Below are 26,314 nucleotides of genomic sequence, written 5' to 3'. Positions count from 1 at the left end.
AAGACAGGAAAGGAGATAAGAGGAGTGGAGAAGAGTGGGATGGAGATAAGATGCGAGAAAAGTAGGGAAGGCGATGTGAGATAAAAACAGAACAGAAAGAGGGGAGAGGAGAAGGAGAAGGAACTGGAGAGAAGAGGTAGTTGCAGAAAATATCGTCTGAGCGTCAAGAATGGATGCATTGGTCAAATTATCGACATGAAACATTCAATAACATTTTGAAATGTATTGGAGAATATATTAGATCGGTGCGAAATGCCTTTTGGCTGAGTTCAGAGCAAATTAAAATCTTCCATGTAAGATCTTTGATTTTACCTGCGATTACACCACTAAAAAAATGAACGTAATTTTTAATATTTATAAGAATTATTCAATTTTTCTCTACTTCTCGGTTCGTTGAAATTGAGATTTTGTAATTCAATATTTCCCCTCCCCCCATCGTTAATTCCAAACTGATTCATTCCGTTTCACACGGCGTGGACAATGAACACAATGGGATATGTCTAAAACTTACGAAAATTTTCTGCCACCGGAAGGGTTTGAACCTACGACCATCAAACTGACAAACCTGAACGGTAGCCACTACCCTACAAGCTTTCGCTCTATAAGCAAGGTAAAAGGAGCTGACCAATGTGAAATGTAGATGTAACTCTCCTGCATGTAACGTGCAAACAAGTATTGTTTGTAACAAAGAAAACGAAAGTAGTAAGACTCGGCGAAAACATTTAATGGAGAATTGCACATGGTGAGAACTTTTCATTCGATATTTGCGGAGGTATCCTTGCATTGAACTCAACTGGGAAAAGGGGTAAAATTAGCATGTCCTGAATTGCCACACATATAAATAGTTATTTCATTAATATTTGTCAATGTCTTTGAAGCAGTACACAATTATCGTTAGAGTATCATAATTCACGATCTTATATATAAAAATATCCCGTTGAACGTGTGTCAATTCATTTATTTGTTTATTTTTTTATATAAATTTCATATGCCGAACAATGTAGTGACTATATACTGCTATTACAAATAATGTTACCATGCTCTTGTTTAATGGAAGGGATTCTTTTTTAAGGAACATCTAGTATGGAGGATCGAACGTGGGACCGCAATGCTTTCAAGAACTCTAACCAATACACTACGCCCTTTGTTTTCTTGGAGCTACAGTTCCTAATTATTCTGTCGCCTCAATATTGTAACGTTATCTGCAAAAAAGAAGTTAAATACTCAGATATAGCTCTGTACTTCTAGAATTACTTTATACACATGCATTTGAAATTTAACTCTGAATTTCTTTCTTCGTATTAGTATATCTAAGCTTGTGAATATATTTTATTTGTAATTTTATAACGGTTTCATGAACATCTACGAAATAGTTCCTTATAACTTGGAATATGGTGAATAGATATGAAATGTCTTGAAATTAATTTTCGACCACTAGATTTGGGCAAGGGAATTATGTGTGATCCGTTTCCAGTCATTCATTGCTTAAACAAACGTTTTAAAACTACGTGGAATTTTAATTCTGGGATAAGTTTCTTTACTTGCTACATGTATGCGAACTACACTCTGTCCCACTTATCTCTGGAGCAGGTGAACGAAAAAAAGTATCTGAGCAGCAATGAACACGTGAGAGGAACGGGATTGCGTGGAGGGAGGAAACCACTGCAGTTACCAGCCTTCCCAGCAGCGTGCACTGATTCGCTCTGTCCACTCGATCCCCTCTCCCCACTTCTCTTCCGCTATGCGTGGCTGTGCTCCAGAGATGCTGGGACAGGGTACAGTTAATTGTTTCTCAAAAGGTATCATCTATGTCTGTATGCCACACATTGAATTCTTACTCACATGGAAAAAAAATGTCAATTTGTATTCAGGGGTAGTTTCACAGTTACAAACTATTTTGGCCTTGATGAGAAGTTTAGTGTAAGTAGGAATTTTGTTTATAATTTTGAAATTGAGGTCGTCTAAGGTTGAAATCCTCATATTTAGGGCTTGAACTCGTCATCCCAAGAGGTTGAAGATCGTCCTCTACTTTGTGCGTGACCTTCTTTATTTTTCTGTTCATAATTCATCCTCATCGTCGCGATTAGCCAAAGGTAAGATAAGAAAAGTTCTCCTCCGTGACCGTGCGGTCAAAGGAGCTGTGCTTTGGACTCCGACTGCAGGACGGCATGGATTCGAGTCCGCCTATGCTCACTCTCTAGGTTATCGGCCTGTGTATGGGACCGGTAGAAACCCACCATCGTGAAGAAATTGGGGAGCTACGAGTGAGTAGCGTAACCCGGTCTCGGAAATCTCGTATGGGGCATGTTCCTCGGTAAACAAAAAATAATCGATCAGACAATTCGATCATCGAAGGCGATAAAATAACCTCCGGTTGACCAAGTTGCCAATATAAATAAATGGAATACAGATTGCCTTCGAGCTTACATTGTTAAAAAGGAGCGGATACACGTATTACTATCCCAATAATTATTCAATACGGTTTTTTGTTTGTCAGGAATTATCACTTAAACTATTGCATGTTGAGCTGGTGCCTACCTAGCCGCCTCTGATGAAATCTACCATTCTTCAGATTCTCTTTCAAATTCGACTCTGGTCACTTGTAACGTGCTGGGTGCAGACACTGTGCATCGAACCACAGTGTTTTGCGATAAGAAGCGGCCTTGAATAGCGTGAGTGAGTCACTTTGATCGCGAGCAAACTAGACTACCAAGCTTGTCTGTCTTTGAAAACCAAGTCATTTTTTTCACGGTTTCCGAACGCGATTGCTATTGTAGAAGTATATATTCTCTCAAAAGAGCAAGAAAGGAAATTCGACCAATGTTCTCCCGTCGTCTAAAACCAAATATTATCTATTAAATGAAAAGTTCACGATTGTCAATAAACGGTTTAATCTATCTGAGCATAAGGTGAATGTAAATACTAAATTTAATAGAAAGAATCTCCAAAATTTCTCTTCCACTGTCTACGTAAGGTCAGTACCCAGGGGAGGGGCCATGTGGGCCATGCTCCCCCCTCGAACCCTAAAATATTTAAATGTGAACCTATAAATAAATAAGTACGAAAATAACATCGTCGATTTTTGAAATGTGTAAAAATTTCAATTTTGCTCTTGCATAAATGAATCTGTTTCTTGCGCAAAAGTCTTCAAGCTGCAATATTGGGTGGTTTTAGTTTTATAATCATTGATGCAAGGCTAGCAGACGTCCGATTCACCGATTTAGTCAGGACAGTGCGTTACTTTCAATCCCTGTCCCGTCTTTTTCGAACTGCAATCGTGATGCGAAAATGTCTCTTTATTATTGTTTTTTTGTTAACTCATAATTAGACATGGTCTTTATTGTATGAATAATTTTAAGTACGCAACATAGAATTATCATGACTTTTTAATGGCGCTCGCACTATTTGAACTATTTTGTAATATCTGTCTGTCTGTCTCTCTCTCTGGTCTACGTCAATGACAGAAATACAAGCAATATTCTTATTTATTTTTAACCCAATTAAAGGAAAGTGTAAGCATTTAAAAGAAATGAGAAAGATCATCACTGTTGCTCTTCCTTAGAAATTGTTGTTCTTCGAGGAAGAAAAATTAGAAGGATTTAGTCCAGCACCTTAACACCCACAAGTCTCTTTTGACTAATACTGTCAAATGTGACATGATTTTATGAATAAAATTTTCCGCCTGTTTACGTATAACGTTGCACAGATTTGGCAGTTCGCACACGGTGTAATTATTTCGTGTTAACTTACGCAAAAGCAAATACATTTCATAAGACTGTTCTGGACACAAGACTTGCATCAGTAAACAAGCATCTTGTCTGTTACAGTATCACAGGAAAAGAACATCGTCCCGTAATGTTCAAGCCTCTAGCTATTTTCCATTAGTAATGTCTAATCACAATAACAAGTTAGAAGAAATAACTGGCATTTTCACAACTACCAATATTCTCGCTTTAATCACTTCGAAAATTATTTCTCGAAGATATCGGTTATACTACAAGAAAGGAAATCAAAATTAAAGTCAAAGTTCAACTACACGTATACCAAACGACATTTACAATATTAAAGGGACAGAATACTTTTAAAAAAAATGTTGATTCATTCGAAGGTAAAGGCGTGGTGTAGCGGTTCTTCTACCTGGGTTAAGGAACGAAAGCTTGTAGGGTAGTGGCTACCGTTCAGGTTTGTCAGTTTGGCGGTCGTAGGTTCGAACCCTTCCGTTGGCAGAAAATTTTCGTAAGGTTTAGACATATCCCATTGTGTTCATTGTCCACGCCGTGTGAAACGGAATGAATCAGTTTGGAATTAACGATGGGGGGAGGGGAAATATTGAATTACAAAATCTCAATTTCAACGAACCGAGAAGTAGAGAAAAATTGAATAATTCTTATAAATATTAAAAATTACGTTCATTTTTTTAGTGGTGTAATCGCAGGTAAAATCAAAGATCTTACATGGAAGATTTTAATTTGCTCTGAACTCAGCCAAAAGGCATTTCGCACCGATCTAATATATTCTCCAATACATTTCAGTAGACACAAAAAGACAGTTCTGCGCCCTCATTTGGGGCTCGAATCATCATGTGGGGCTCAGTGTTGCCAACTCACCCCACGAAAATTTCACCAACTGATATTTTGAAGCCTTTCACGGTGTATGTTAACCTCACAAGCAGTGTTGCCAACTCGGGCGAGGCGTAGCCTTTTATGGTGTATGTTAACCTCACCAGCAGTGTTTCCAACTCGGCGTAGCCTTTCACGGTGTATATTTTTTTAGTTTTTTTTTTTGTGTGTGAGTGTACATGTGTTCGGGCGAGGCGTAGCCTTTTACGGTGTATGTTAACCCCACTAGCCTCAGCGTACATGAGAGTTCTGAATCTTTTTTTGAGGCTCGAATTATTATTTGAGGCTCGTCGTAGCCTTTTATGATGTATATTTTGAGGGCACAGAGTTGGCAACACTGTGGCCTATTACTGTAGCTTTTTATGAGGGGCCTATGTGCGCCCAGTGTTGCAAGTAGAGTAGTGTCCCCGGTTCTGAGCCCGAAAATGAGGCTCGGTGAGGCTCGCAGTGTTGCCAACCTTGCCAACCTTTTACTCGAAAAAATCACCAAAGTTTTTCTTTTTCGATCTAACCTAACCTCAAACAAGAAGCTGGCAACACTGCTTGAGGCTTTTCTCGCAATGTTGCCAACCGAAAATGAGGCTCGGTGAGGCTCGCAGTGTTGCCAACCTCTTACTCGAAAAAATCACCGAGGTTTTTTGGGTTTAATCTAACCTAAAGCAAGGAGCTGGCAATACTGCTTGAGGCTTGTTTTAATGGTCTGCTCTTGTAAGGCATAAGCTCTATTTTCTTGCAGTATGACCAATATCTTACTCGAAAAAATCACCAAGGTTTTTTGGTCTAATCTAACCTAAAGCAAGGAGCTGGCACTTGTGTGCTCGTAGTGTTGCTAACATTTTACTCGAAAAGTCACCAAGGTTTTTATTTTGGTCTAACCTAACCTAAAGCAAGGAGCTGGCAATACTGCTTGAGGCCTTACAGTGCATAAAGCAATTTGCCAACCTACTGGTTTGCCATAGTTGTTTACAAAAAAAAAAGAGGAGAAAAAGAGAGAGAGGGAATAGTTAAACAACCGACAGTATTACCAACACCTATCTTCAGCTTTTTTTTCTTATTTGACAAGGGCTATCTTGCTTGAGACTTAACTAATTTATATACTGACGTAACATACATACACTGGGCAATAGAGCCGACAACAAACACACACTGCCGTAAAAGAGAGAGAGATGAATGGATGGTAACACAGTATGTGTGTGCGTGTATAATATGTAGCATTATTAACTAGAGTGTGTTGGCAACCTACCTCCAACTAAAAAAAAAGATAGAGATACCAATATTGCTGTAAGATGAAGAGAGAGACTAAGCTGGCAACAGTGGTGAGCGAATATGCCTTATTTCCAAGTCCCCGGCGCCAATGTATCTAACCTAACCTAACCTAACCTAACCTAACCTAACCTAACCTAACCTAACCTAACCGACAACAAACACACACTGCCGTAAAAAAGAGAGAGATGAATGGATGGTAACACAGTATGTGTGTGCGTGTATAATATGTAGCATTATTAACTAGAGTGGGTTGGCAACCCACCTCCAACTAAAAAAGATAGAGATACTAATATTGCTGTAAGATGAAGAGAGAGACTAAGCTGACAATAGTGGTGAGCGAATATGCCTTATTTCCAAGTCCCCGGCGCTAATGTATCTAACCTAACCTAACCTAACCTAACCTAACCTAACCGACAACAAACACACACTGTCGTAAAAGAGAGAGAGATGAATGGATGGTAACACAGTATGTGTGTGCGTGTGTGTGTATAATATGTAGCATTATTAACTAGAGTGTGTTGGCAACCCACCTCCAACTAAAAAAATAGAGATGTCAATATTGCTGTAAGATAAAGAGAGAGACTAAGCTGACAATAGTGGTGAGCGAATATGCATTATTTCCAAGTTCTGGGCGCCAATGTATCTAACCTAACCTAACCTAACCTAACCTAACCTAACCTAACCTAACCTAACCTAACCTAACCGACAACAAACACACACTGCCGTAAAAGAGAGAGAGATGAATGGATGGTAACACAGTATGTGTGTGCGTGTATAATATGTAGCATTATTAACTAGAGTGTGTTGGCAACCCACCTCCAACTAAAAAAATAGAGATACCAATATTGCTGTAAGATGAAGAGAGAGACTAAGCTGACAACAGTGGTGAGCGAATATGCCTTATTTCCAAGTCCCCGGCGCTAATGTATCTAACCTAACCTAACCTAACCTAACCTAACCTAACCTAACCTAACCGACAACAAACACACACTGCCGTAAAAGAGAAAGAGGGATGGATGGCAACACAGTATGTGTGTGCGTGTGTGTGTATAATATGTAGCATTATTAACTAGAGTGTGTTGGCAACCCACCTGCAACTAAAAAATAGAGATACCAATATTGCTGTAAGATAAAAAGAGAGACTAAGCTGACAATAGTGGTGAGCGAATATGTCTTATTTCCAAGTCCCCGGCGCCAATGTATCTAACCCAACCTAACCTAACCTAACCTAACCTAACCTAACCGACAACAAACACACACTGCCGTAAAAGAGAGAGAGATGAATGGATGGCAATATAGTATGTGTGTGCGTGTATAATATGTAGCATTATTAACTAGAGTGTGTTGGCAACCTACCTCCAACTAAAAAAGATAGAGATACCAATATTGCTGTAAGATGAAGAGAGAGACTAAGCTGACAATAGTGGTGAGCGAATATGCCTTATTTCCAAGTCCCCGGCGCCAATGTATCTAACCTAACCTAACCTAACCTAACCTAACCCAACCTAACCTAACCTAACCTAACCTAACCGACAACAAACACACACTGCCGTAAAAGAGAGAGAGATGAATGGATGGTAACACAGTATGTGTGTGCGTGTGTGTGTATAATATGTAGCATTATTAACTAGAGTGTGTTGGCAACCCACCTCCAACTAAAAAAATAGAGATACCAATATTGCTGTAAGATGAAGAGAGAGACTAAGCTGACAATAGTGGTGAGCGAATATGCCTTATTTCCAAGTCCCCGGCGCCAATGTATCTAACCTAACCTAACCTAACCTAACCTAACCTAACCGACAACAAACACACACTGCCGTAAAAGAGAGAGAGATGAATGGATGGTAACACAGTATGTGTGTGCGTGTGTGTGTATAATATGTAGCATTATTAACTAGAGTGTGTTGGCAACCCACCTGCAACTAAAAAAATAGAGATACCAATATTGCTGTAAGATGAAGAGAGAGACTAAGCTGACAATAGTGGTGAGCGAATATGCCTTATTTCCAAGTCCCCGGCGCCAATGTATCTAACCTAACCTAACCTAACCTAACCTAACCTAACCTAACCTAACCGACAACAAATACACACTGCCGTAAAAGAGAGAGAGATGAATGGATGGCAACATAGTATGTGTGTGCGTGTATAATATGTAGCATTATTAACTAGATTGTGTTGGCAACCCACCTACAACTAAAAAAATAGAGATGCCAATGTTGCTGTAAGATAAAGAGGGAGAGACCTATTGCGACCTTTGTAAACCTCTCTCGGGGAACACGATGTGCCACACACACACACACACACACACACACACATATGTGCGTGCGTGCTTTTTATTAATTTTTCCGTATTGTGACGCAAGCAAACAAACAAAATAATAATAATAATAATAATAATATAATATTACCTAGTTCGGGTTAAGCTGTAACATACAACTAGCGATCGACACGACACACAGACAGAGAGAGTGTGAGCAAATTCAAAGTGTGATCTATCGTGAACTAAACTAACCTCACTCACCCACCCACATATAGTCTTACAGGTAACTCAAAAAGCAGAAAGTAGTACATAGCATGACAGGTCGATCTATCGTAAACTAAACTAACCTCACTCGCCCACCCACATATAGCCTTACAGGTGACTCAAAGGCAGAAAGGCAGCTATATCACTTGTAAGGGTCAACACACAAGATCTATTGCAAACTAAATTAACCTACGACATAAGCCATGGACATATCTTCCAGATAGGGTATAAGCAACTCACCTCTTGCAATTGTATAACGGGGAAAATTAACCTACAGCTGGCAACACTGTTTGAGTTGCTTTCGACGAGCAAAACTTACACTTTGCAAATAGGCTCTACAGCTAGAAGCTTGAAACATATACCCTCGCAGAGTATGCCAACTTACCTCATGTAAAAATATTACCTAGTACGGTTAAGCTGTGACATACAACTAACTATCGACACGACCACCTGACACACATACGGAGAAAGTGAGACAGCTTATACGCAATATATTTCTACACATGTACTGGGTTTTAAAAGGTAACTTGCAACAACTATTTCACCCACTCCCTATCAAAATCTCCTAATCACATGTTTTTGATACTTGCTGCATGATGCTTGCATTTGGAATATTTAATTTTTGGCATACGGTATTTTTTGCGTGCTCCAGTAACCTTGTGCTCGATTCACGGAAGCTATAACGTGTATTTCCTGTTTCGCGAACATGCGAGAATTTTTCACAATAGATAATATATTGCAAAAGCGAGTTGTTTGTGTATATAAATCTAGTTTTGGAAATGGACATGAATATAATGTTAAAAATTATTGCACAACTTAAAAATATTGATATTTATTGCACTAGCAAAGGTAAATGTGGAATGCCCCGGCCCCTCAGCTGTTAGGTTAAACAGCATAAAAATTTCATTACTGATAGCAAGCATTGTCATATGGACAAAACAGATCTAGTAATGAGTTGTCTTGCAAGTTTCTCGAGTGAAGGAATATGATGCCACTATAAACTGTAAACAAGATATGCAGTCGCTGGCATGAGATGCACGAGGCTAATGAACCTCGACCTATAGAGTTGTACAATGGATGTTTTTTTTTAAGCATAGCGGTGTGTTTTCGCTTATTTCAATGTCATCGAGTGTGTATGTAAAGAAGAGGAGAGAAAAAAAAAAAGAGGAGGAGAGGTTATAACAGATAATTTATATTTCGATTTCAATATTTTTGCTAGTCACGATTTACCTGCTATCTAGAAAGACACTGGACGATGGCTAAAAGCGAGGGAAGGAGAGAAATGTTATTTTTTATTTTTTTGATTGTGTGTGTGATGAAATAGTTTTAGATAATAACAGTAGGCTAATAGAATTGTAGAAAACGGCTGTATTGTGATGCGAGGCTGAAAGCAATTTCGAAAGCAGTCTCGGGCATCTTCGCGTTCAGCTAACAAGAAAAATGCACATGGAGAGCGCAACAGTATTGTCTATGGATAGTTTTTCTGAATAAACATACATATAAGTTTTTGCAGTCTCCAGATGGGACCGGAGCTTTTTGTTTTGCTTGGACAAGGGGGTTCGGATAAATGCATGGACATCAAAATAAAAGAAAAAAAAATTATTCCACTGCTCACATGTATTGAGTCTTCCAATAACACACTTCGCGGGGGCGTACCTACATGTATGCAAAATATAGTTAATGTCTTATTTCTCGAACCTGTGGTCTGTAGATTTGCTTTTGTTGGCAACAGAAACAGAAAAAATGGCACCATGTTATTGTATACTGATATGGGTGTACTGTAATCATAACAATTTTCTAGTTAAAAATCTATGTCGAAAAGCAAATGTTGGGGTGACTTGTCTGTGTTGGGTCTTATTAACAACTTCACAGCTGTACCTGCACAACTCATCGACTACAAGGCAACAATGTTAGGAAATGTGTGCATGGCTCCGAGAATACAATTTAAAATCACTAATGTGGCATGAACCCCCGTCACTTGTGTGTATTTGAATATGCGAAAATTAGACACTTTCAATAATCGAGGAGAACAATCACAAAAACAGCTTGCACCGGTATGACGTGTTCAAACTTCAGACGATTTTTGTTAATCTACAAAGCCAAGTGCGAACGGAGATCACTACGAAAATTGTGAAAAAAAAGCTAGGCTATTTTGGCTAATGGCAACGATGAGGATGAATAATAGTTGTTTTGATAAAATTGACGAAGTGGGGCATGTTGAATAAGCCTAGCCTAAAATAAAATTCAACAATTAATGTTAAACATTTGCCACTCTGAAATGGCGACGGCTATTATCATAACATCACTTGTTTCTAACCTGTCCATATTGGCCCTCTCTCTACCCCTCCATAAATTCGATTCGAAAGGCACAATTATTCCAATTTTTGAATAAGACTCGCATATGCTTTCACTAAAAAAAAAAGAGAAGAAATAAATAAATCAAGTTATGTATATTCTTCATCCCCGAACTTTCTTCCACAACACCGCACGAAGCCTCGAGTTTCGGATATGTTGTTGCGCGACAGGATAGGATAGATGAACCGTATGTTTACCGAGGACCAGACGTAATCAAACATTTTTTTGAAAAGATAGTTGAAGAGGTTGAAACCATTGGCAACCTCTTACGCGAATCGAAACCAAATGCTTCTATTATCCAGCGATAAACTTCAATCTCACAATAACATTGAAACGTGTCCGGTGTGCGATCAAAAATTTCACCGACGAGAACCGGAAAGTTATTTCATCATAATCACTTCACCGGAAACTACATAGGTGGAATCTGTAACATAATGTATTCATGTATGTGTTTGACAATCATATATCACTTATTAGAACAATTTTCATATTGTTTTCACTACGTGAGATGACATTTTATTTACATTTACGATAAAATAGAGGTTTTGGGTGTAATAACAGTTTTTTATTAATTAATTTAGAGATGCATTTTTATTTGTTGAGTTAATGATTAGGTTAATTTGTTATTTCTCGCGAAAAAGAGAACCGCAGCTGAAAGAAAATACACAACTTGTATTATTGAGGTCAAGAGTTTGTTTTAACATTATTTTTTGCACACATAGGCTAATTACGACTCGGGATATGTTTAAAAAAATGGAATCTGAAACATTATGCGACCTGACTGGAACTCGGAATAGAACACACTGATTACAAGACGTCCATACATTACCACTTGGTTTTATATTTTAATATTTCTCCGTCCATCTTATTATCCTACTTAGGAACTAGTTAGTATTGTAGAAGTCATATTGAAAAGAAATCTCACGTGACAATAACGAGAAATTTTAGATTTTGTGGAATAAATAGTTTTCATATTTTTAAAACCTCGAAGGGTTTATTTTTAACTGGCAACGAGGTGACCTTGGTCAGCACGACGAACCCTCAGCTGTTATAGAAGATATCTGAAACCAGCTTACACCAGTCACTCGTAGCTCCCCCAATTTTCTCACGATGGTGGGTTGCTACCGGCCCTATACGTAGGCCGAATAAATTCCGACCAGAGTCGGATTCGAACCTATGCCGTCTCGCAGCGAACAATCTCAAGACGAGTGAACGCCGTAACTCGCTCAGCTACGAGGAGGACTCTCTCTCTCTCTCTCTACTCTTTCTCTAATTTTCATCATCATAGTTAAAATTAATCCAAGAGAAAATATATATTTTGTGTTGACATGGGAAATATGCAATAAAAAAAATGCATGATCAATAGTTAAGGTCAAAATCTGAATAAACAGTGAGGGTGATACACGCAAGCTTCCAGGCATGTGATTTGCACAGAATTAAATATAGAAATGAGAGATGGAAGGCTTTTGTTACTATTAGAATTTAAGGACGGAAAATATGAACTGCGAATGAATACTACGTTTGACTAATCGTGAAGGTGAGTATCACAGTACGTTTTTTTTTATCGTTCAACGTTTCAACGTTTCGGTAAACGTTCTTATACGTTTAAAAACGTTTCAACGTTGAAACGTTTCAACGTTGAAACGTTTTTAAACGTATAAGAACGTTTACCGAAACGTTGAAACGTTGAACGATAAAAAAAACGTACTGTGATACTCACCTTCACGATTAGTCAAACGTAGTATTCATTCGCAGTTCATATTTTCCGTCCTTAAATTCTAATAGTAACAAAAGCCTTCCATCTCTCATTTCTATATTTAATTCTGTGCAAATCACATGCCTGGAAGCTTGCGTGTATCACCCTCACTGTTTATTCAGATTTTGACCTTAACTATTGATCATGCATTTTTTTTATTGCATATTTCCCATGTCAACACAAAATATATATTTTCTCTTGGATTAATTTTAACTATGATGATGAAAATTAGAGAAAGAGTAGAGAGAGAGAGAGAGAGTCCTCCTCGTAGCTGAGCGAGTTACGGCGTTCACTCGTCTTGAGATTGTTCGCTGCGAGACGGCATAGGTTCGAATCCGACTCTGGTCGGAATTTATTCGGCCTACGTATAGGGCCGGTAGCAACCCACCATCGTGAGAAAATTGGGGGAGCTACGAGTGACTGGTGTAAGCTGGTTTCAGATATCTTCTATAACAGCTGAGGGTTCGTCGTGCTGACCAAGGTCACCTCGTTGCCAGTTAAAAATAAACCCTTCGAGGTTTTAAAAATATGAAAACTATTTATTCCACAAAATCTAAAATTTCTCGTTATTGTCACGTGAGATTTCTTTTCAATATGACTTCTACAATACTAACTAGTTCCTAAGTAGGATAATAAGATGGACGGAGAAATATTAAAATATAAAACCAAGTGGTAATGTATGGACGTCTTGTAATCAGTGTGTTCTATTCCGAGTTCCAGTCAGGTCGCATAATGTTTCAGATTCCATTTTTTTAAACATATCCCGAGTCGTAATTAGCCTATGTGTGCAAAAAATAATGTTAAAACAAACTCTTGACCTCAATAATACAAGTTGTGTATTTTCTTTCAGCTGCGGTTCTCTTTTTCGCGAGAAATAACAAATTAACCTAATCATTAACTCAACAAATAAAAATGCATCTCTAAATTAATTAATAAAAAACTGTTATTACACCCAAAACCTCTATTTTATCGTAAATGTAAATAAAATGTCATCTCACGTAGTGAAAACAATATGAAAATTGTTCTAATAAGTGATATATGATTGTCAAACACATACATGAATACATTATGTTACAGATTCCACCTATGTAGTTTCCGGTGAAGTGATTATGATGAAATAACTTTCCGGTTCTCGTCGGTGAAATTTTTGATCGCACACCGGACACGTTTCAATGTTATTGTGAGATTGAAGTTTATCGCTGGATAATAGAAGCATTTGGTTTCGATTCGCGTAAGAGGTTGCCAATGGTTTCAACCTCTTCAACTATCTTTTCAAAAAAATGTTTGATTACGTCTGGTCCTCGGTAAACATACGGTTCATCTATCCTATCCTGTCGCGCAACAACATATCCGAAACTCGAGGCTTCGTGCGGTGTTGTGGAAGAAAGTTCGGGGATGAAGAATATACATAACTTGATTTATTTATTTCTTCTCTTTTTTTTTTAGTGAAAGCATATGCGAGTCTTATTCAAAAATTGGAATAATTGTGCCTTTCGAATCGAATTTATGGAGGGGTAGAGAGAGGGCCAATATGGACAGGTTAGAAACAAGTGATGTTATGATAATAGCCGTCGCCATTTCAGAGTGGCAAATGTTTAACATTAATTGTTGAATTTTATTTTAGGCTAGGCTTATTCAACATGCCCCACTTCGTCAATTTTATCAAAACAACTATTATTCATCCTCATCGTTGCCATTAGCCAAAATAGCCTAGCTTTTTTTTCACAATTTTCGTAGTGATCTCCGTTCGCACTTGGCTTTGTAGATTAACAAAAATCGTCTGAAGTTTGAACACGTCATACCGGTGCAAGCTGTTTTTGTGATTGTTCTCCTCGATTATTGAAAGTGTCTAATTTTCGCATATTCAAATACACACAAGTGACGGGGGTTCATGCCACATTAGTGATTTTAAATTGTATTCTCGGAGCCATGCACACATTTCCTAACATTGTTGCCTTGTAGTCGATGAGTTGTGCAGGTACAGCTGTGAAGTTGTTAATAAGACCCAACACAGACAAGTCACCCCAACATTTGCTTTTCGACATAGATTTTTAACTAGAAAATTGTTATGATTACAGTACACCCATATCAGTATACAATAACATGGTGCCATTTTTTCTGTTTCTGTTGCCAACAAAAGCAAATCTACAGACCACAGGTTCGAGAAATAAGACATTAACTATATTTTGCATACATGTAGGTACGCCCCCGCGAAGTGTGTTATTGGAAGACTCAATACATGTGAGCAGTGGAATAATTTTTTTTTCTTTTATTTTGATGTCCATGCATTTATCCGAACCCCCTTGTCCAAGCAAAACAAAAAGCTCCGGTCCCATCTGGAGACTGCAAAAACTTATATGTATGTTTATTCAGAAAAACTATCCATAGACAATACTGTTGCGCTCTCCATGTGCATTTTTCTTGTTAGCTGAACGCGAAGATGCCCGAGACTGCTTTCGAAATTGCTTTCAGCCTCGCATCACAATACAGCCGTTTTCTACAATTCTATTAGCCTACTGTTATTATCTAAAACTATTTCATCACACACACAATCAAAAAAATAAAAAATAACATTTCTCTCCTTCCCTCGCTTTTAGCCATCGTCCAGTGTCTTTCTAGATAGCAGGTAAATCGTGACTAGCAAAAATATTGAAATCGAAATATAAATTATCTGTTATAACCTCTCCTCCTCTTTTTTTTTTTCTCTCCTCTTCTTTACATACACACTCGATGACATTGAAATAAGCGAAAACACACCGCTATGCTTAAAAAAAAACATCCATTGTACAACTCTATAGGTCGAGGTTCATTAGCCTCGTGCATCTCATGCCAGCGACTGCATATCTTGTTTACAGTTTATAGTGGCATCATATTCCTTCACTCGAGAAACTTGCAAGACAACTCATTACTAGATCTGTTTTGTCCATATGACAATGCTTGCTATCAGTAATGAAATTTTTATGCTGTTTAACCTAACAGCTGAGGGGCCGGGGCATTCCACATTTACCTTTGCTAGTGCAATAAATATCAATATTTTTAAGTTGTGCAATAATTTTTAACATTATATTCATGTCCATTTCCAAAACTAGATTTATATACACAAACAACTCGCTTTTGCAATATATTATCTATTGTGAAAAATTCTCGCATGTTCGCGAAACAGGAAATACACGTTATAGCTTCCGTGAATCGAGCACAAGGTTACTGGAGCACGCAAAAAATACCGTATGCCAAAAATTAAATATTCCAAATGCAAGCATCATGCAGCAAGTATCAAAAACATGTGATTAGGAGATTTTGATAGGGAGTGGGTGAAATAGTTGTTGCAAGTTACCTTTTAAAACCCAGTACATGTGTAGAAATATATTGCGTATAAGCTGTCTCACTTTCTCCGTATGTGTGTCAGGTGGTCGTGTCGATAGTTAGTTGTATGTCACAGCTTAACCGTACTAGGTAATATTTTTACATGAGGTAAGTTGGCATACTCTGCGAGGGTATATGTTTCAAGCTTCTAGCTGTAGAGCCTATTTGCAAAGTGTAAGTTTTGCTCGTCGAAAGCAACTCAAACAGTGTTGCCAGCTGTAGGTTAATTTTCCCCGTTATACAATTGCAAGAGGTGAGTTGCTTATACCCTATCTGGAAGATATGTCCATGGCTTATGTCGTAGGTTAATTTAGTTTGCAATAGATCTTGTGTGTTGACCCTTACAAGTGATATAGCTGCCTTTCTGCCTTTGAGTCACCTGTAAGGCTATATGTGGGTGGGCGAGTGAGGTTAGTTTAGTTTACGATAGATCGACCTGTCATGCTATGTACTACTTTCTGCTTTTTGAGTTACCTGTAAGACTATATGTGGGTGGGTGAGTGAGGTTAGTTTAGTTCACGATAGATCACACTTTGAATTTGCTCACACTCTCTCTGTCTGTGTGTCGTGTCGATCGCTAGTTGTATGTTACAGCTTAACCCGAACTAGGTAATATTATATTATTATTATTATTATTATTATTTTGTTTGTTTGCTTGCGTCACAATACGGAAAAATTAATAAAAAGCACGCACGCACATATGTGTGTGTGTGTGTGTGTGTGTGTGTGTGTGGCACATCGTGTTCCCCGAGAGAGGTTTACAAAGGTCGCAATAGGTCTCTCCCTCTTTATCTTACAGCAACATTGGCATCTCTATTTTTTTAGTTGTAGGTGGGTTGCCAACACAATCTAGTTAATAATGCTACATATTATACACGCACACACATACTATGTTGCCATCCATTCATCTCTCTCTCTTTTACGGCAGTGTGTATTTGTTGTCGGTTAGGTTAGGTTAGGTTAGGTTAGGTTAGGTTAGGTTAGGTTAGATACATTGGCGCCGGGGACTTGGAAATAAGGCATATTCGCTCACCACTATTGTCAGCTTAGTCTCTCTCTTCATCTTACAGCAATATTGGTATCTCTATTTTTTTAGTTGCAGGTGGGTTGCCAACACACTCTAGTTAATAATGCTACATATTATACACACACACGCACACACATACTGTGTTACCATCCATTCATCTCTCTCTCTTTTACGGCAGTGTGTGTTTGTTGTCGGTTAGGTTAGGTTAGGTTAGGTTAGATACATTGGCGCCGGGGACTTGGAAATAAGGCATATTCGCTCACCACTATTGTCAGCTTAGTCTCTCTCTTCATCTTACAGCAATATTGGTATCTCTATTTTTTTAGTTGGAGGTGGGTTGCCAACACACTCTAGTTAATAATGCTACATATTATACACACACACGCACACACATACTGTGTTACCATCCATTCATCTCTCTCTCTTTTACGGCAGTGTGTGTTTGTTGTCGGTTAGGTTAGGTTAGGTTAGGTTAGGTTGGGTTAGGTTAGGTTAGGTTAGGTTAGGTTAGATACATTGGCGCCGGGGACTTGGAAATAAGGCATATTCGCTCACCACTATTGTCAGCTTAGTCTCTCTCTTCATCTTACAGCAATATTGGTATCTCTATCTTTTTTAGTTGGAGGTAGGTTGCCAACACACTCTAGTTAATAATGCTACATATTATACACGCACACACATACTATATTGCCATCCATTCATCTCTCTCTCTTTTACGGCAGTGTGTGTTTGTTGTCGGTTAGGTTAGGTTAGGTTAGGTTAGGTTAGGTTAGGTTGGGTTAGATACATTGGCGCCGGGGACTTGGAAATAAGACATATTCGCTCACCACTATTGTCAGCTTAGTCTCTCTTTTTATCTTACAGCAATATTGGTATCTCTATTTTTTAGTTGCAGGTGGGTTGCCAACACACTCTAGTTAATAATGCTACATATTATACACACACACGCACACACATACTGTGTTGCCATCCATCCCTCTTTCTCTTTTACGGCAGTGTGTGTTTGTTGTCGGTTAGGTTAGGTTAGGTTAGGTTAGGTTAGGTTAGGTTAGATACATTAGCGCCGGGGACTTGGAAATAAGGCATATTCGCTCACCACTGTTGTCAGCTTAGTCTCTCTCTTCATCTTACAGCAATATTGGTATCTCTATTTTTTTAGTTGGAGGTGGGTTGCCAACACACTCTAGTTAATAATGCTACATATTATACACGCACACACATACTGTGTTACCATCCATTCATCTCTCTCTCTTTTACGGCAGTGTGTGTTTGTTGTCGGTTAGGTTAGGTTAGGTTAGGTTAGGTTAGGTTAGGTTAGGTTAGGTTAGGTTAGGTTAGATACATTGGCGCCCAGAACTTGGAAATAATGCATATTCGCTCACCACTATTGTCAGCTTAGTCTCTCTCTTTATCTTACAGCAATATTGACATCTCTATTTTTTTAGTTGGAGGTGGGTTGCCAACACACTCTAGTTAATAATGCTACATATTATACACACACACGCACACACATACTGTGTTACCATCCATTCATCTCTTTCTCTTTTACGACAGTGTGTGTTTGTTGTCGGTTAGGTTAGGTTAGGTTAGGTTAGGTTAGGTTAGATACATTAGCGCCGGGGACTTGGAAATAAGGCATATTCGCTCACCACTATTGTCAGCTTAGTCTCTCTCTTCATCTTACAGCAATATTAGTATCTCTATCTTTTTTAGTTGGAGGTGGGTTGCCAACCCACTCTAGTTAATAATGCTACATATTATACACGCACACACATACTGTGTTACCATCCATTCATCTCTCTCTTTTTTACGGCAGTGTGTGTTTGTTGTCGGTTAGGTTAGGTTAGGTTAGGTTAGGTTAGGTTAGGTTAGATACATTGGCGCCGGGGACTTGGAAATAAGGCATATTCGCTCACCACTGTTGCCAGCTTAGTCTCTCTCTTCATCTTACAGCAATATTGGTATCTCTATCTTTTTTTTTAGTTGGAGGTAGGTTGCCAACACACTCTAGTTAATAATGCTACATATTATACACGCACACACATACTGTGTTACCATCCATTCATCTCTCTCTCTTTTACGGCAGTGTGTGTTTGTTGTCGGCTCTATTGCCCAGTGTATGTATGTTACGTCAGTATATAAATTAGTTAAGTCTCAAGCAAGATAGCCCTTGTCAAATAAGAAAAAAAAGCTGAAGATAGGTGTTGGTAATACTGTCGGTTGTTTAACTATTCCCTCTCTCTCTTTTTCTCCTCTTTTTTTTTTGTAAACAACTATGGCAAACCAGTAGGTTGGCAAATTGCTTTATGCACTGTAAGGCCTCAAGCAGTATTGCCAGCTCCTTGCTTTAGGTTAGGTTAGACCAAAATAAAAACCTTGGTGACTTTTCGAGTAAAATGTTAGCAACACTACGAGCACACAAGTGCCAGCTCCTTGCTTTAGGTTAGATTAGACCAAAAAACCTTGGTGATTTTTTCGAGTAAGATATTGGTCATACTGCAAGAAAATAGAGCTTATGCCTTACAAGAGCAGACCATTAAAACAAGCCTCAAGCAGTATTGCCAGCTCCTTGCTTTAGGTTAGATTAAACCCAAAAAACCTCGGTGATTTTTTCGAGTAAGAGGTTGGCAACACTGCGAGCCTCACCGAGCCTCATTTTCGGTTGGCAACATTGCGAGAAAAGCCTCAAGCAGTGTTGCCAGCTTCTTGTTTGAGGTTAGGTTAGATCGAAAAAGAAAAACTTTGGTGATTTTTTCGAGTAAAAGGTTGGCAAGGTTGGCAACACTGCGAGCCTCACCGAGCCTCATTTTCGGGCTCAGAACCGGGGACACTACTCTACTTGCAACACTGGGCGCACATAGGCCCCTCATAAAAAGCTACAGTAATAGGCCACAGTGTTGCCAACTCTGTGCCCTCAAAATATACATCATAAAAGGCTACGACGAGCCTCAAATAATAATTCGAGCCTCAAAAAAAGATTCAGAACTCTCATGTACGCTGAGGCTAGTGGGGTTAACATACACCGTAAAAGGCTACGCCTCGCCCGAACACATGTACACTCACACACAAAAAAAAAAACTAAAAAAATATACACCGTGAAAGGCTACGCCGAGTTGGAAACACTGCTGGTGAGGTTAACATACACCATAAAAGGCTACGCCTCGCCCGAGTTGGCAACACTGCTTGTGAGGTTAACATACACCGTGAAAGGCTTCAAAATATCAGTTGGTGAAATTTTCGTGGGGTGAGTTGGCAACACTGAGCCCCACATGATGATTCGAGCCCCAAATGAGGGCGCAGAACTGTCTTTTTGTGTCTACTCATTTCAAAATGTTATTGAATGTTTCATGTCGATAATTTGACCAATGCATCCATTCTTGACGCTCAGACGATATTTTCTGCAACTACCTCTTCTCTCCAGTTCCTTCTCCTTCTCCTCTCCCCTCTTTCTGTTCTGTTTTTATCTCACATCGCCTTCCCTACTTTTCTCGCATCTTATCTCCATCCCACTCTTCTCCACTCCTCTTATCTCCTTTCCTGTCTTAGATTTCCGACTCCACTGCACTATTCTCTCTTTGTTCGTTCTTCTCTTTTTCTCTCCTTTACTCTACTCTCCACTTCCCTCTTCTCGTCTCCACCTCTCCTCTCCTCTCGTTTTCCTCCTCTTTTCTCTTCTTTGTTCTTTTTTCCTCATCTCTCCTCGAATCTTTTTCCATTCTCCTCACTACATCTCCTCTCCTCGTCTATCCTCTCTTTCTTCTCTCCTCTACTTTTCCTCTTCTCCTTTCGCTTTCTCTTTCTCCTCTCCTTCGTTTCCTCACCTCTTTTCCTTACTGTAGACTCATCAGCGATGAAATACTACAAAACCTATTTTTTTCTTTCAGAAAGAATTTTGTCATTTGCGATATAATAGTGATATTTTTAATAATTTTATACAATAATAATTGTTTATATTTCTTTCGCGTATTTTATAAATATCTATTGTGCATGTGGCAACCCTGAAATTGAGCCTAACTCTGCACGCAACCCACCAACGGCTTGTGTAAATTGGGTTGCCTAGTTTAAAATGTCGTTGTCCTAAAACTTTTGAGAGACACTGTACATTGTAATTGAAACAGTTAACCGAAATATTCCATAAAATGCTTTCGTGTAAAGTACGAGTACTATCTGTTATAAGATTTTTCGAATAATTTACGTAGCATTTATGCTAGCAAAAAATGTTAAAGGAAATGCTTTCCTCTAAAGCCGAGTTTATGGGAGGGGCTTACGCTTATGTTTGAAATTATGCTTTTTAAAAAATAAAATAGGTACAGTCACCGGCAATAAAAATGGGACACGTAGATCCTGAAATTCTCGCTTCCCTGCAAGGTGTTATGCGTGTTGCGTAACTTTACGGCGATGAGTGGATTTTAATAGCAAATTCTCAGTGGCAAGTTCTACCACCGCCGCGGAGTTAGGCAACACACATAACGCCTTGCACGTTTCTCACATATAGTGCAATAACGTATTCCCTGTTTTTATTGCAGGTTTCTTGAAGGACGTAACTGGTGGATACCAGTACTGCTTCTACTTCATGGGAACATGCATGTTGATGGGAGGAGTTGTTATGCTCGTTCAGCCAATCGTCGCGCGGTGCACAAGAATCCAATCAGAAACTGATTCAAAAGCCAAGTCTGAAGTTCCTTGAACATATTTTGAGCCAGTCGAATCAATAGATTCTTCAGGTGATAGTTCGTTCACAAACTGATTTGTGCGTTCCTGCTCCTTTGAGTGAAGTTACAGTATTAAGGGATGAAAGGAGGAATGCAACATGTATGTGTGTTTAATGTGTGCACGTCCCGTGTACGTGTAGAAACAATATTTCATGTAAGTAGAACCAATAACCACACAGCAAATTACAGTCTGAAGGTTACATAATTACATCTTTCTATGTTTAATCTTACTAACCATAAAGTGAAAATTTGTAGCAGCACCCATTAGTTGGCACTTATGGTTGTACACTAAACTTGCAGCATTGTTACAGAAATACATATCTACAGTATTTTTTCTATTTTTGCACTCACGCAAATGTTATTTTTTACATAATTTACTTGAAAGACTGACAATTTCTGCTTATATCCAGAGCTACAATGTAACTTGGCTTGTTAAGTTGTAAGAGGTACCTCTCATTAAAAGACCAAACGAAATGACAGTGCTTATATTCTATAGCGTGTATAACAAGACGCTTTAACAATCAGTGGCCTAAATTCTAAGTTAGAGTTTGAAGAGGCAGTGTAAGATACTTTTGTCTCAACTGTTGTGGCATAATCTGGTTGTGTAATGTATCTAGCTTCAGAATATCGTATGAAGTTATCATTGTCCTCTAGATAATGAAAAAGGTATACCTTATATCATTATGTAGCGTTATTCCTAGTAATTTATTTCTTGAAAATGTAGTTTTCAACAAAAGAAGACAACAGTGCTCGTAGAAACGCTTATAGAAACCAACAAGAAAATAGCTGCTAACATTCTTTCCTTTGCATTTAAGTTTACGGTTCATTTAGTCCATATTCTTTAAAAATATATGGGCATGCGCAATACTTAAATAATAATAACTTTCTATTCTATTAGCAAGATTTTATATTTCTTTTGACTTTGCACTTAAAGTAATCTGTTATTTGGCATCGTGTCTGCCTTCTATAGACATCAGGGGCAAATTCTATCACATTGTAATTTAATATTAACGTACGTTTACCTGATCAGAAGCAAATATATTACTTGCATGTGACATATATGATCTCAATCATTATGCCATCGATTTTAAAATATACTTGTATTTCTGACATTAGTATTTATTCAAATGCTTTAATATTGTTTTCAAACTCCATATTCAAATGTGTGCAATAAACTTATGAAAGATGTTGCTGTCCCTTGATGTGAATATTATTATTTGATTTTTAACACTCGAAATGTGAAAAACATATTTCAGTTAATTTGATCCAATGCTTCCAAGCAAACACATTAACATAATTTTCTTAGAAAATTGAATTTATTTATTCTAAGAAGAACGAGACTCATAGACGTAATTTGAAAATTTGCTTGTTGATTGTGCTTACTCTTTAATAATTGTATTTATTTTACATTGCTTGCACAAGAATTCAGTGAGAGAGTGCATTAAATTCGGAGGGACTGACATTGTAGTACTAAAACAACAGTTATAATCATATTTGTTTTAAGTACAGTTTCAACTTGATAAAGAAGTATTCAGTTACATAAAATATTTATTGATGCCCTCTTGTTGATCTCATTTATTTGTCAATATATTACAAAGTGGAGTGTGAAAGTTGCATGTATTAAATATGTTTATTGCTTCACACTACTTCGCTGGTGTGGAAATATGAATTTACAAAAACAGAATACCACAAAATGAATTTACAATCGCACAGACGTGTTTGCGTTTTTAGTAATTATTAACTAAATATGTACTTTCTAATGGTGTGTCTATTAAATGTGGGATCAACACAAGTATATTTTATGCGTATATACAATATAATACGATACACGTGAAGAAAGAACATTTTTGAATTTCGTTTTGCATGCCAGTGCCTTATATGTGCAGTTGTTATGGAATCGACTGAAGGTGAATATGCAATTAACATATCAATGAACATATGTGCTGCATAAATACCTATGATCTGTTGTGGTCTTAATAGTTCATTGATTGATAATTGATTTAGGATTTGTAACAACCATAGGCTAACTGTTGATGATAAAGCGTCCACAATTAGTTACAAAGTATAGCAATTCATCATATTAGTATTTACACTTTGACTGAACCTCCGTATTTTTTTTATTACACATACTTGCTTTCTAAGATCAGGTAAACAATCTGTCCCATGGCGTAGATAACTACAATATAGGAAAATGATTCTGTTGTTTAATGGGATCATTGTTTAAGCAGTTGGTATCAGAAATGCACTTTAAAAAATTAATTCGCACATAAGAAAGTGATAGGTGCTGAAGGTATTATTTTTTAAATGAGATTGAATCACATTCTCAGTGATTGTTCATGCAATCTAAAATGAAGCTTTAAAATACATGATAAGCAGGTATTATTTTATAGTTTATTCATAAAAATAAAGGAATCTGATTTAAGAAAGAATGTGAGGAATTGTGCCTATTATGAACTCAGTGCATTGTGAATTGAAAAGTCTACAATGGAGGAACGCTGAATATTTTTTATTCGAAACAGAATTCAATAATACATATTATTTTGCATCATATTCGCTCAAACTTGCAGTGTTTCTAGTACTACGTAAGACATTGTGTATAAGAAACTGTGTAAGATTTGTTTTAGTACAATAGCAAAAATATGTCTGTAAGGTGTAATTATGAACATTTCTTTAAAATTATATTAACTAGGTACATATATATTTATTTTTAGGAGTTCTATTACGTTATTGTCAAATATTATAATAACATGATATGTTCAATTCACTCATGTTTCAAACGCTGGAATTATTCTTTTTTGTAGTATATTTCCAACATTTTCCACATGCATATATGTAAACTTTGATACAAACATCAGTAAATGTATAACATTTGAAAGACTGTAGAGTATCTGATGACTTTTGATATTTATTTTAGTTACAGTAACAAGATGTATTTTGTTACTCTCTGCTACATAAAAATACTAAGATTCAACAGAAAACTTGCACTCAAGATTTTCTTGTCAGTGGCGTGCCGAAGGGGGGGGTTAACCCCCCTTTTGGTCCAGTATTGCTAAAAAAGAACGTCAAAGGTAGGAAATATGGCAAAATGAGGACTGACTACACAAAAGAAAGTACACATAACCTCTCCCTTTCGAAAATCCTGGGCACGCCACTGGTTCTTGTTCTTGATTCTTTGTACTTACACATTCTATCTTTAATGTTAACATTGTAAATTTTTATCTCCGAAATCTTCTCAATCGTAGTTAATCGTTAATGATTTTACAATGCAATACTTGTTAATAAATTCCCCTCCTGTGATAGTAATGCTACAAGGAACTTTTTTCTTTAACATTCTAGGATCTTATTTACGTCATACAGTAATTTTACAAACTTCCAGCATTGCCATAAGTTATCGAAAGAAATCATGAAAATTATTTAACGGAAATTTGTAATAATTATTCTTTGTGATGCACCTAAGTCTTGGAACTCTCGAGGTATTTGACTCTGTTGCTAATTGTAGATGAGGATTCACATTTCTTTGCTGGACATTGTTCGGAGGTCAACTCCAGCCTAATTGTTTGTTTTTGTAAAAAAGAAAAAAATGTCAATTACATGAATGACAAATAATTATGCAAAGAGATGTAAATTCTCGTGTAACATTAGCAAGAGAATTAGACAGAAGAAAATTGTAGCAGATATTTTTTTTCATTTTCTTCTAACAATAAGGAGTTTTTGTAATACGTTGAGTGATAAGTTGTTGTTGTTGTGAATTCAGGATGTGTTTATGTGTCTGTTCAGTGTGTGTGCTATCCTTATTGAAAAATGTATGGACCGTTACATACTGTAATATCTGCAGAGTAACATATTTTTTTAGTAGTCTTGTTTGTATATGATTGCTGTTATTTGTACGCTGCATGCTAAAACATTGAAAAGAGCATTGTTGTTTTCCTTCTGAGTGAAGCATATATTTTCCCACGTTTGGGTGTAGTAGGAATTCAAATAATAAACATATTTGATTAGAATTTGCTATTTTTATAAAGAATATATATGTATCCCTTAATCTTGCTGGATAGAAAAAATCTAAACATATTTTGCTGTAAATTATTGTTTTATACTCCGTTCCAAAGGTTCGACATAATTTATTAAATAAACAGATATAGAAAATGAATATGTTGCACGGTTTGCTAGAGTTAAAAACATGACATTTTCTTTTCTTTTTAAAGATTTTTCGTAATCCAAAACTTCTTAATATAAAATCCACATTTCCAGGTCGCCAATAAACCTATATAAAGTTATAATTATTTCGCTACAATATTAGTATTGTAAGTTAATAATTTGTACTCTATTAAGTGCAATACAATATACGTAGATGAGCAACTTTAAAAAATTCGCTGAAGTCCTTGGGGTCTTCAACAAGAAAGGATGGTAAATGGTTCGTGGTAAAGAACGACGTAACGTTATAGTACGCCTGGCGTTCGCTGGTTTAAAATATTTTTAAAATATGGTCAAAAGTGACGCGAAATAACAAAAGTATAAACTATCTGGTGCGATAGTGTACGAGTATAAAACTTACATTTCTGTTGACTGTCCTCTATTAGCTAAGGTAAAACATGAATGAATGAATAAAAATTGAAGTGCCAAGAAGATGGGTCTTGGATTTTCAAACCTACTGCCAAATAACAAAATATGTTAGGAAATTGTTTCTTTTGATTGC

General features: G+C 37.3%; 1 protein-coding gene across 1 annotated transcript in view; it reads left to right on the top strand.

Moving 5' to 3' along the window:
- Positions 1-25,587, top strand: part of LOC145985255 (monocarboxylate transporter 12-like) — a 64,759-nt gene extending 39,172 nt beyond the window's left edge. The window contains exon 5 of the mRNA XM_083119043.1: positions 21,436-25,587. Coding sequence (XP_082975169.1) covers positions 21,436-21,596 — 161 coding nt within the window. The 3' untranslated portion in view covers positions 21,597-25,587. The remainder of the gene's footprint in view (positions 1-21,435) is intronic.
- Positions 25,588-26,314: the final 727 nt, after the last annotated feature.

Source organism: Lepisma saccharinum, chromosome 3 (genome assembly GCF_977018435.1).
Source record: "Lepisma saccharinum chromosome 3, izLepSacc3.1, whole genome shotgun sequence".
NCBI lineage: Eukaryota > Metazoa > Arthropoda > Insecta > Zygentoma > Lepismatidae > Lepisma > Lepisma saccharinum.
Note: the sequence above shows the minus strand (reverse complement) of the source record. Positions and strands in the feature narration are given on the sequence as shown.